This window comes from Oncorhynchus nerka, linkage group LG15, assembly GCF_034236695.1.
Source record: "Oncorhynchus nerka isolate Pitt River linkage group LG15, Oner_Uvic_2.0, whole genome shotgun sequence".
NCBI lineage: Eukaryota > Metazoa > Chordata > Actinopteri > Salmoniformes > Salmonidae > Oncorhynchus > Oncorhynchus nerka.
Window position 1 is genome coordinate 26,272,068 of NC_088410.1, and position 12,209 is coordinate 26,284,276.

A 12,209-nucleotide genomic window follows, 5' to 3' on the forward strand; every position below is an offset into this window, starting at 1 on the left:
TCTCTCTGTCTCTCTCTCTTTCTCTCTTCTGTGTCTCTCAGTCTATCCCTTCACTCTCTCTCCCTCTCTCTCTCACTCCCTCTCTCTCTTGTTACCCTCTCTCTCTCTCTCTGTCTTTCACTCTCTCTCACCTTTCTCTCTCTCTCTCACTCCCTCTCTCTCTTGCTCCCTCTCTCTCTCTCTTGCTCCCTCTCTCTCTCTCTTGCTCCCTCTCTCTCTCTCTCTCTGTCTTTCTCTCTCTCTCACCTTTCTCTCTCTCTCTCTCTCTCTCTCTCTCTCTCTGTCTTTCACTCTCTCACCTTTCTCTCTCTCTCTCTCTCTCTCTCTCTTGCCCCCTCTCTCTCTCTCTCTCTCTCTCTCTCTCTCTCTCTCTCTCTCTCTCTCTCTCTCTCTCTCTCTCGCTCTTCCTCATCTCTCTCTCTCTCTCTCTCTCTCGCTCTTGCTCATCTCTCTCTCTCTCTCTCTCTCTCTCTCTCTCTCTCTCTTACTCTCTCTCACCTCTCTCTCTCTGTTTTACTCTCTCTCACCTCTCTCTCTCGCCATCCAACTAGAGCTCTGTCTCTTCCTGGCATGGAGGGAGAGGAGGGAAGAAAGTAAAGAAAGAGAGATTGGGAACTAGAGAATGACATAAGAACACGAGTACGACATGGTCAGCATCACCTTGTCAGCTTGTGCGCCTTCATTCAACAGAATCACCACAAAGGATTCAAAAGGGCATTTTGTTCATTTTGTTATTCCTTGACCAATTTTTGACTTCATCTCTTGGTCTTTTGGATTTTTGATATTACATATTTTTTTAAACATTACTGGAGTTCCCAATTTATTTAAGGAGGACGGAAAGTAGATGTGCCATGTGCTACCTTACCTATGGTACTGTAGGGTCCTGTGGGTAAACAACTGTACTGACAGAGCACGCTGGTTTTCATGCTGCGTAGGTGAGTAGGTCTGCACTGATCAATTTCAATATTTCTGTATAGGGTAAATGCTATTGAGTTCAAAGCCATTTCTCAAGTTATTGTTGTTCATTTATTGCATGAAGTTATAGTTCATTTTTCTTTGTGCAACATTTTTTTATGGAGGAAAACCTGTTATGTGTCTTTGCCTGTTCTTTGATCAAACAGACAATAAAATACATGTTTGTGTATTTACCACAGCTATAATAAACGTAACATCACATACATAAAAATACATATATCTTTGCAGCCATACAGATATAAGACCACCAAATTATATTCATAATTTATGACTTGAAATTAACAACAATTGAGTGCATTGAGTTTACATCTCAGTCTCATGTCAAAAGGAAACAAGGAATAACAAAAAACAATTCTGAATCATTACGAACATTAATTAAACATTATAATTTGATTACAAATAATAAAATATTTAAAAAAAAACATGTAACAAAATGAAAGACTCCAACACATCTTTGGGAGTATTTGTTCCATTGTAATGTTTTATATTGAAAGCTCACCTTGCCTGTTCTCTCTCTCAAAAATGTGTAGATATATGTCATTTCTTACCAATGATCTACACAAAATACTCTGGAATGTCAGAGGAAGACAAATTCAAACATTTTTTGTTAGATGAATGAAAAAGTAAACAGTAATATTTCTTGATTAGATAAGTATTGACCTCCACTACATGCCAGTAACACATTTAGCAGCGATTACAGCTGTGAGGCTTCTTGGGTATGTTTCTAAGAGCTTTACACACCTGTATTGTGCAATATTCGCCCATTATTATTTTAAAAATTCTTCAATCTCTGTCGAGGTGTTGGGGATCAAGGCTAGACAGCAATTTTCATGCAGATATAAGTCAAAACTTCACCGCTCAGGAACATTCACCGTCTTCCTGGTAATCAACTCCCGTGTAGATTTGGCCTCGTGAATTTGAATTTGTCCCCTAGTGTCTGTTGAAAAGCAGACTGAACCAGGTTTTCCTCTAGGATTTTGCCTGTGCTTAGCTCTATTCCGTTTCTTTTTATCCTAAACCCCCCCAGCCTTTGCTGATGTCGAGCGTACCGTTGCCATGATGCAGCCACCACCATGCTTGGTAATACAGAGGCAGGTACTCAGTGATGTGTTGGATTGGCCCCAAACATAAGGCTTTGCATAAGGAGAAGAGACAGTTGCAAAATCCAGCCATGAATAATGAATCATCCAAGTCTTGCAGAAGCAGAACCTATAAGAAAACTGTGAACTTCCTTGAAATGAGGAAAACACACACGCAGTATGATACCAAACAATGGACACCCATGACAACCATGTTGAGCCTGTCATCAGCTCGTGAGAGGGCCAGGGATACTGGATGTATCATTTTAATTTCCTAATTAATTCAAAATTCTTAATCTAGCTTTATTTTATATTCACCACTTCCAGAAGAAGAATTATCACTGAATTACCCAAGTTAATTATTGTAATGTTTGTTTATGTGCCAATTAATCCATTAAAGGGATGGCTTGCCAACTGGTGATTTGACACGAAAATAAAATGTAATTCATTAATTCATTCCAGTATTTGACCCACTAAATCATGTAAAGCAAATGTGTCTTATCTCTTTTGTTCTACAGGTTTGAAAACCGTCCAATCTTTATGCACCTGGGACAATGTGGATTGTATGGACAGTTTGATTCATATCCGAAAAGACAGACAGACAGACAGACTGGGGGACTAATCAACAGTGTCGGCCGATGGTGACTCATTCAAAGACAACGTACTTGGCTATTCCTCAGGATGTGCTATGGGAAAAAGAAGTCTAGACTACTAAACTTAAAACCAGACCAACCAGTCTGCTGTGGAGCTCCAAGAAGATCCAGAGACGCCTCGGTCAGACCACTAGTAAACACTGGCACATGATTATTGATGTGAGCATCGTCTGCCCAGCCACTGTAGATTGGACACAGCCTCTTGAGTGGGGCCATGAATGCAAGATCACACTCACACGCTCTCTCCTTTTTTTCCTTCTCTCTCTCTCTCTCTCTCACACGCACACACAAACTCACACACACACACACTCGCTCTCACACACGCACTCGCTCTCACACACGCAACAGCCCTCAGAATGAGAGGTGACAATAAGACTGGACTGAGCCAAACCCGAGGGCATCAGCCTTAGCTTCAACACCACCCACAGACTCCTGACCCATGAAAACCCAGGACCCACACAGCCCATCACAGACATCTCTGGACTGATTAATAACAGCAGAAGACAACCCGTCGTTCAGGAGGACCAGGGGACTAACAGCATAATAAGGGGATATTATCTGGAGTAGCCGCAGAGGCCCGGGGCTGAGAGAGGTCTGTGGAGGTCTATAGGTGTCTAGCAGCAGCAGCTAGTGGCCGAGACACTATGCTGGGTGAGAGAGACAGAACAGCTGAAGGGGTGAGGGGTGCAGTGGTGGGGTGCCTTCCCACAGGTACCATGATGGAGAAACTGAACCCCCCCTCTGCCTCCCCCACCTCTGACCCCCTATCGGAGTCTGAACAACTGAGCCCTCAGCAGGCCCCCTCACCGGCTTCACTTGACGCTAGTAGCCCACCGCCGGTTAATGAACCAGGGAGTCCGGGAGACAGGTTTGTCCCACCTAGCCCCCCTGCCTCCCCTCCTCCACCTCCAGAGTCCCCTACCAAGTTGCTTGACCACCCTGCCGCCACCAACATCGCACCTGAACCACCGGTCTCCATGGAAACAAACAACACCAAGGGAGGAGGTTTAATTTGCTCCTCTCCGAAAGCCCCCTCCTCCTCTCCGCCTCCCCTCCTCCCAGCCCCAGTGTCTACATCCACTACCCCTGCCGTCCTCCCCCATCCTCCTCCTCCTCTTCTTCCTCCTTTTCCTCTATTGCCCCTCCCTCCCTCCCCACATCCCTGTTATTAGTCTGGGACACAGTAAACCCCCCCCCCCCCCTCCCTCCCCAGTAACACCCCTCTAACCACCCTGCACCCCATCCCCAACCACCCCCACCACCATGACCCTTACCATCACACCCACCACCACGGGGGCATCCGCCTCACCCAGCTCACCTCCATGTCAGGGACCAGACCAGGGGCCCCACCGATCCCCTCCCAGGGCCCCCTGCTGCCCCACCAGTACCTGCCACCACACCACTTCTTCAGCAGGTGATAGGGAAATGTTTCATATTCACATTATATTCCATTATCCAGTGGAGGCTGCTGAGGGGGAGGACAGCTCATAATAATGGCTGGAATGGAGTCATTGGAATGACATCAACCACATGGAAACCACATGTTTGATGTCATTCCAATGACTCCATTCCAGCCATTATTATGAGCTGTCCTCCCCTCAGCAGCCTCCACTTGCATGATCATATTTCATGTTATGGCTTTCTGATACTGTATGGCAAACTGTTTCACTATAACTGACAGTTTCACTACAACAACTGACTGTTTATAACGTAGATTTCTCTTTCTGCTTTTCCTAACCCTTAATCCTAACCAATTATTCGACTAGAACTACTACTTCCCCATGTCCTAGAATCACTATGATGAAATATCCTTCTTCCTCTTCATTTTCAGCAGGAACGTTGTTCTATTTTAGCAGCATGTCTCTGCCGGTGTCAGCCCTAACGAGAGAGAGCCTGCTGACAGCATGCACACTCCATCAACATCCCAAACATAATCACCATACCGATCGCTTTGCTCGCTTTCTCTCCCTCAGTCAATTTGAAATGTTTTTTTTTGCCATTTCAAATCCATTTAACAATTTGAAAACCATTTAAAATATGATTTACTCCCCTGAATAGCATCGTTTGTACTTCTACAGTTTATATTATTTTATTGCTTGGATACTTTTGTTTGTTATCTTTCATTTCCAATGAAAACTCTCTCACGTTCCTCTTTGGACACCACTATAATAATGTTTCATGATGTTTACATACTGTTTTACCCACTTTCATATGGTTATACTGAAGTCTAGTCAAGGCCATTATATTGAACTATTGCTATACATATACAAGTCTATCCTACGTATTCTTCAGATATACTACATATTCTATCCACATACTGTCCACAATGTCTACACGTCCCACCACAAATAAACACAGTTGAAGTCGGAAGTTTACATACACCTTAGCCAAATACATTTAAACTCAGTTTTTCACAATTCCTGACATTTAATCCTAGTAAAAAATTCCCTGTCTTAGGTCAGTTAGGATCACCACTTTATTTTAAGAATGTGAAATGTCACAAGAGAGAATGATTTATTTCAGCTTTTATTTCTTTCATCACATTCCCAGTGGGTCAGAAGTTTACATACATTCAATTAGTATTTGGGAGCATTGCCTTTAAATTGTTTAACTTGGGTCAAACATTTCGGGTAGCCTTCCACAAGCTTCCCACAATAAGTTGGGTGAATTTTGGCCCATTCCTCCTGACAGAGCTGGTGTAACCGAGTCAGGTTTGTAGGCCTCCTTCTGCACACAAATTTTCTATGGAATTGAGGTCAGGGCTTTGTGATGGCCACTCCAATACCTTGACTTTGTTGTCCTTAAGCCATTTTGCCACAACTTTGGAAGTGTGCTTGGAGTCATTGTCCATTTGGAAGACCCATTTGCGACCAAGCTTTAACTTCCTGACTGGTGTCTTGAGATGTTGCTTCAATATATCCACATAATTTCCCTGCCTCATGATGACATCTATTTTGTGAAGTGCACCAGTCCCTCCTGCAGCAAAGCACTCCAACAACATGATGCTGCCACCCCCGTGCTTCACGGTTGGGATGGTGTTCTTGCAAGCATCCCCCTTTTTCCTCTAAACATAACGATGGTCATTATGGCCAAACAGTTCCATTTTTGTTTCATCAGACCAGAGGACATTTCTCCAAAAAGTATGATCTTGTCCCCATGTGCAGTTGCAAACCATAGTCAGTTTTTTTATAGCGGTTTTGGAGCAGTGGCTTCTTCCTTGCTGAGCGGCCTTTCAGGTTATGTCGATATAGAACTCGTTTTACTGTGGATATAGATACTTTTGTACCTGTTTCCTCCAGCATCTTCACAAGGTTCTTTGCTGTTGTTCAGGGATTGATTTGCAGTTTTCGCACCAAATTACGTTCATCTCTAGGAGACAGAACGCATCTCCTTCCTGAGCGGTATGACGGCTGTGTGGTTCCATGGTGTTTACACTTGCGTACTATTGTTTGTACAGAACCTGGTACCTTCAGGTGTTTGGAAATTGCTCCCAAGGATGATCCAGACTTGTGGAGGTCTACCATTTTTTTTCTGAGGTCTTGGCTGATTTCTTTTGATTTTCCCATAATGTCAAGGAAAGAGGCACCTAATTTGAAGGTAGGCCTTTGAAATACATCCACAGGTACACCTCCAATTGACTCAGATGATGTCAATGAGCCTATCAGAAGCTAGTTTTAATAACTACAACCTAAGTGTATGTAAACTTCCGACTTCAACTGCAAATATACATTTGTACTCCGGACTCCAACATTGCTTGTCCTAATGTTTCTACATTTCTTAATTCCAAGATTCATGTGTATTGTTGTGTATGTTAGATATTACTGCACTGTTGGAGCTGGGAACACAAGCATTTCGCAACACCTGCAATAACATCTGTTAAGTATTTGTAAGCCACCGTTAAAAAGAGATTTGATTTGATTTGATTCTCTCCTTCTCTCTCTCAGTTCTCATCTTGGTCCCTCTGGTAACTATGGAATCTTTTCCAGTAGAAGCATCAAGAGACGGTCCTCCTCACACTATGAGTTGGATCTCAGTGATGGTAAATAGAAGATAAACTGGTGTGACTGTCCATGGACTACTGACCAATACCAGCATATGATAAAGCAATGAGATACAGTTTATGTAGTGTATGAATGTACACATACACCACAGGAGGCTGCTGAGGGGAGGACAGCTCATGATAATGGTCGGAACGGAGTAAATGGAATGGCATCCTGGAAACTATGTATGTGATGGATTTGATACCAGTCCTCTGATTCCGCTCCAGTCATTACCACAAGCCCGTCCTCCCCAATTAAGGTGCCACCAACCTCCTGTGATATACACTGAGTATACCAAATATTAGGAACACCTTCCTGATATTCAGTTGCGTGTATGTAAATGTGCATACTCGTACGTATGTGTATTTAATGCACTGTGCCTGTGTATCCTCATCCAGCGGGCCCTCCTCAGAAGCTGGCGAGGCGTGTGTTCACCAACAGCCGGGAGCGGTGGCGCCAGCAGAACGTCAACGGGGCCTTCTCAGACCTCCGTAGGCTCATCCCCACCCACCCTCCGGACAAGAAGCTCTCCAAGAATGAGATCCTCCGACTGGCCATGAAGTACATCGACTTCCTTGTCACCCTGCTCAACGACCAGTCCCAAGACAAAGCCAGGGGCTCGCCTGAGGAGGAGACCCAGGATGAGAGGGCCCAAGCGGGGCTGAACATCAAGGATATGCACCCACTTTTCCAGGGTGACACTCCCTCTTCAACTATGGTCTACCACGACAGAGGAGACTCCACAGACTCATCGACCATCGCCTTGGCAACCTCCCCGACCTCCAGTTGCTATAGCAACACAGACAGTGAGGAGAACCTGGGGGGCGGGGCTAAGAGCTCAATGGTGGTGCCGCGGGGCATTCCGGGAAAGGTCAAAGGTCAGATTCGGACTGCGGTGACACTTGCCAACGACCAGCGGTGACATGACATGTGACGTCACAAAGAGGACAAAATTGAATACCTGGTAGCAAATAATATCCGACAAACTGACAGAAAGGACACAAATGTACAGTATACTTACTACTCTACCAGCAATCTATGAGACTTTTGGAATCGATGTAGTTCTTTCAATGACATGGTATATCTGCAAGGTCAGTTCTGAGTTCTTGTAGCAGTTTGTGGTAGTGTTTGACTGCCCCTCTGTCTGGATTTTGTGTCCTGCAGTGTGGGACTGAGGCTTTCTGGGTAACGTAAGTTGTTTCATCAGAACTGAGGCTTCTATAGGGCTACCTGGGAAATGTAGGCTTGACTGTTTGTACATCCAGTCAGCACAGTGTCAGTTGCCCTAAAACCTCTGAAGGAGCCATGTTGACCTCATGGCTTTGCTTCCTGAAGTTTGAGACATCAAAAAACATCAATGACGGTAACCTTCAGCCAGTAGTTTATGTGGCAATTTTTGAAGTTTCCTATTTTCTTTCTTTAGTCAGATGAAGAAGATGGTCCCACCCTCCCGCCCTCCCTTAGAGGACAACATTGTGACACAGTTGTCCCAAATGGCACCCTATTTCCTGTTTAGTGCACTACTGGTCAAAAGTAGTGCACTATGTAGGGAATAGGGTGCCATACGGGACATTGACCGTGCTAGCTGACCGAAATAAAGAGTGTTTTAGTTCTCTCTTCCTTATTCAACATCCTCTTATTGCACTCCAGAATACATGCAGCCCTGTTATCAGCACAATTTCTCAACCCATACAATTGTTTCGTTGCTGTGTCCAGTTTAAGAAACAGACAGTCTAGTCGCTGGCAAAGTTGTTGTGTGAAGGGGTGAAGATGTGTTTTTGTGTTCAGAAAATCAACCGTGCTTATTTTATGGCTGTAAGTTGGTTTGTGATCCTATAAAAAGTGTGTTGTGAGAAAGTGCACATAAGAACATTTTGTATTTTTATTTATCTAATATGAATGAATTCATATGAACCCTAGCTTCATGTCCACATCCCAGTTCAACCATAACCCTAGCTTCATGTCCACATCCCAGTTCAACCATAACCCTAGCTTCATGTCCACATCCCAGTTCAACCCTAACCCTAACCTCCTGTCCACATCCCAGTTCAACCATAACCCTAACTTCCTGTCCACATCCCAGTTCAACCCTAACCCTAACTTCCTGTCCACATCCCAGCTCAACCCTAACCCTAACTTCCTGTCCACATCCCAGTTCAACCAGCTAACCTAACTTCCCCTAACTTCCTGTCCACATCCCAGTTCAACCCTAACCCTAACTTCCTGTCCACATCCCAGTTCAACCCTAACCCTAACTTCCTGTCCACATCCCAGCTCAACCCTAACCCTAACTTCCTGTCCACATCCCAGTTCAACCCTAACCCTAACTTCATGTCCACATCCCAGCTCAACCCTAACACCAACTTCCTGTCCACATCCCAGCTCAACCCTAACACCAACTTCATGTCCACATCCCAGCTCAACCCTAACACCAACTTCCTGTCCACATCCCAGCTCAACCCTAACACCAACTTCCTGTCCACATCCCAGCTCAACCCTAACACCAACTTCCTGTCCACATCCCAGCTCAACCCTCAACTGTCCACATCCCAGCTCAACCCTAACACCAACTTCCTGTCCACATCCCAGCTCAACCCTAACACCAACTTCATGTCCACATCCCAGCTCAACAAGCCATAACCCTAACTTCCTGTCCACATCCCAGCTCAACCCTAACACCAACTTCCTGTCCACATCCCAGCTCAACCATAACCCAAGCCATAGCCCATAACCCTAACTTCCTGTCCACATCCCAGCTCAACCATAACCCAAGCCATAGCCCATAACCCTAACTTCCTGTCCACATCCCAGTTCAACCCTAACCCTAACTTCCTGTCCACATCCCAGCTCAACCCTAACCCTAACTTCCTGTCCACATCCCAGCTCAACCATAACCCAAGCCATAGCCCATAACCCTAACTTCCTGTCCACATCCCAGCTCAACCCTAACACCAACTTCCTGTCCACATCCCAGCTCAACCTAACCCTAACTTCCTGTCCACATCCCAGTTCAACCAACTTCCAGCTCAACCACATCCCAGCTCAACCATAACCCAAGCCATAGCCCATAACCCTAACCCTACCCACTGTGCACAGATTCAAAGTCTGTTCCAAGTTGGTTCAACATTTCATTTTAATGACGTGGAACCAACGCTGATTCAACCAGTGTGTGCCCAGTTGGTAGCTTCATGTCCACATCCAAGCTCAACCCTAACACTACCCTTATAATACCACTCTGAGAGAATGCCTTGTCTGCACTCAATCAGTCATCCATTACATTTAGGAAGTGAGCTTCATTCAATACATGGTTTCAATCCTTCTGTTTATGGTTGTTTGTTTGTGTTGGTTAGTTACATGGCAGATTTATAACCATGAGAGAGAGAGAGAGACAGAGAGAGAGAGAGAGCGACAGAGAGACAGAGAGAGAGAGCGACAGAGAGAGAGAGACAGAGAGAGAGAGAGACAGAGAGAGAGAGAGAGAGAGAGAGAGAGAGTGTACCGGTTCGGAATAAGAAAGGTGGAAAAATGCTCCCTGCTGATGTCCCCAAGCCGGACATAGCTGACCGATGACAGTACCGTGAGAATCCCGGACGTGGAAAAAAACGGGTGGCGGCAGCATTAACCTCCAGTCCACGATGGACAACGTGTCCATTCTGTCCCTTCAGTGCAGCTGCAAACGGGTGTGGAAATGGAGGCGTGGGTGGAGGGTAAGGGGTGGTGGTGGTGGGGAGGTGGGGGTGTTGGTGTTGGTGAGGGGGTGGAGGGTAAGGGGTGGTGGTGGGGTGGTGGTGGTGGTGGGGGGGGGTAAAATCATGACAGCTATGAAACAGGACGTTTAGGTACAACGTAACAAAAAGTAACTTTTTCACAACATAGAGGCATACAAAGACAAAACAAAGGTGGTACAGCGAGGAGAGATGATAAAGTGGTACAGCGAGGAGAGATGATAAAGTGGTACACGAGTGAAGAAAACGCAGAAATGGATGAAAATGCTGAAAATAATGTTAGGATGAAGTTTGATTGAACAGTATAAAGCAATCAGAAGAGAAAGCCCCATTGAAACACCTAGAATGTATTTGTTGCCACCCTACCTACGGTCCTGCACTACTCATGAAGCATATTAAGAACTTGTATTATAAAAAAACGTAAAATACTGTCAAATACCATCATACCGTCAAAAATGTTGACGATATCTCCCAGCCTTAGTTGGTGTCCCCCTCAACCCTTTCCCCCAGGTTGGCTGCGTGTCTCCAACTATCAGGTGGCCAGGAAATGGCTCTACAGTTAGTGCTGTCTCATCTACAGCCATTAAGTTGCCTGATGGGGATACTGTGGTGCAATCAACCGCTACATGCATGGAAGAGGGGAGGGAGGGAAGGGCAAAAAAAAAGAGGCGGAAATCAGAGAAAATCAGCCACAAAGGCCCTCATTCCCTCTCCCTTTCTCTCTCTCAGACCCCCCACCACACCCGGTCGTTCTGACACAACAGGAAGGACTGGTTACATAACCTTATTGCCTCTGCCTCTAGCCTCCATCTCTGACGTGCCATCCTGGCCCTGGCTCCCTCCGTGCAGGCCAACAGTGGTGCGCTCCACGGCCGGCTCCCTCCGTGCCGCCCAACAGCTGTTACCGTAAAGTCGGTTTTGGCTTTTCTAGGGCATTGTAGATGAGTGGTTCCAAAGGGTCAAAGGTTGCATGTTCGAATCGAGTGATATAAAGTTGTTTTTGATATTTTGTTTTAAGCCTATGCCAAACCTTAATCGTTGCATGAACCATTCAGGATGAATGCCTAACCTTAATCGTTGCATGAACCATTCAGGATGAATGCCTAACCTTAATCGTTGCATGAACCATTCAGGATGAATGCCTAACCTTAATCGTTGCATGAACCATTCAGGATGAATGCCTAACCTTAATCGTTGCATGAACCATTCAGGATGAATGCCTAACCTTAATCGTTGCATGAACCATTCAGGATGAATGCTTAACCTTAAGAATTTGGAGTTAACGCCTAAACAACCTCAAACACTTTCAAATGTGACGTTTGAGAAACATGGATGAACGTCTAATTCTGACGTGAGACTGTGAGAGCTTGTAGGGTGAACTACGGAGGCCCCTGAGGATCAGATCACACAGAGGAGAGGTGGTTGGTGTGGTAGGGGGTGGTGTCCTAGACCTGCTCTAACCAGACCTACTGATACAAGAGGCCTGGAGGGTGAGGCAAAGCAGTCTGGGACATGGAGATAATACCCCCTTGCCTCTGCCTCCCCTCTGGGTTTTATTACATATTTGCAGGACCAACTTTACATATTGTAGGCCTTCAAACCCAACTGAATGATATTATCATCTAATGTGTTTTATTAGCATTAATAAACGGATTAACTATATGCACAATAGTAGTTTAACATTTAAAGAAACCATGTTGAATGTAATTTGAATAATAATGACGTAGCACATGTGAG

At 45.2% G+C, this 12,209-nt stretch overlaps 1 protein-coding gene across 1 annotated transcript; it reads left to right on the forward strand.

Moving 5' to 3' along the window:
• The first annotated feature begins 512 nt into the window (after positions 1–512).
• lyl1 (LYL1 basic helix-loop-helix family member) lies at positions 513–8,617 on the forward strand. The gene is given in 7 exon segments (XM_029655417.2): positions 513–935; positions 2,573–3,798; positions 3,801–3,851; positions 3,854–3,913; positions 3,916–4,121; positions 6,652–6,746; positions 7,146–8,617. Coding segments are annotated over 6 exon segments (1,383 nt in total). The 5' UTR covers positions 513–935; positions 2,573–3,351; the 3' UTR covers positions 7,670–8,617.
• The last annotated feature ends 3,592 nt before the right edge of the window (positions 8,618–12,209 follow it).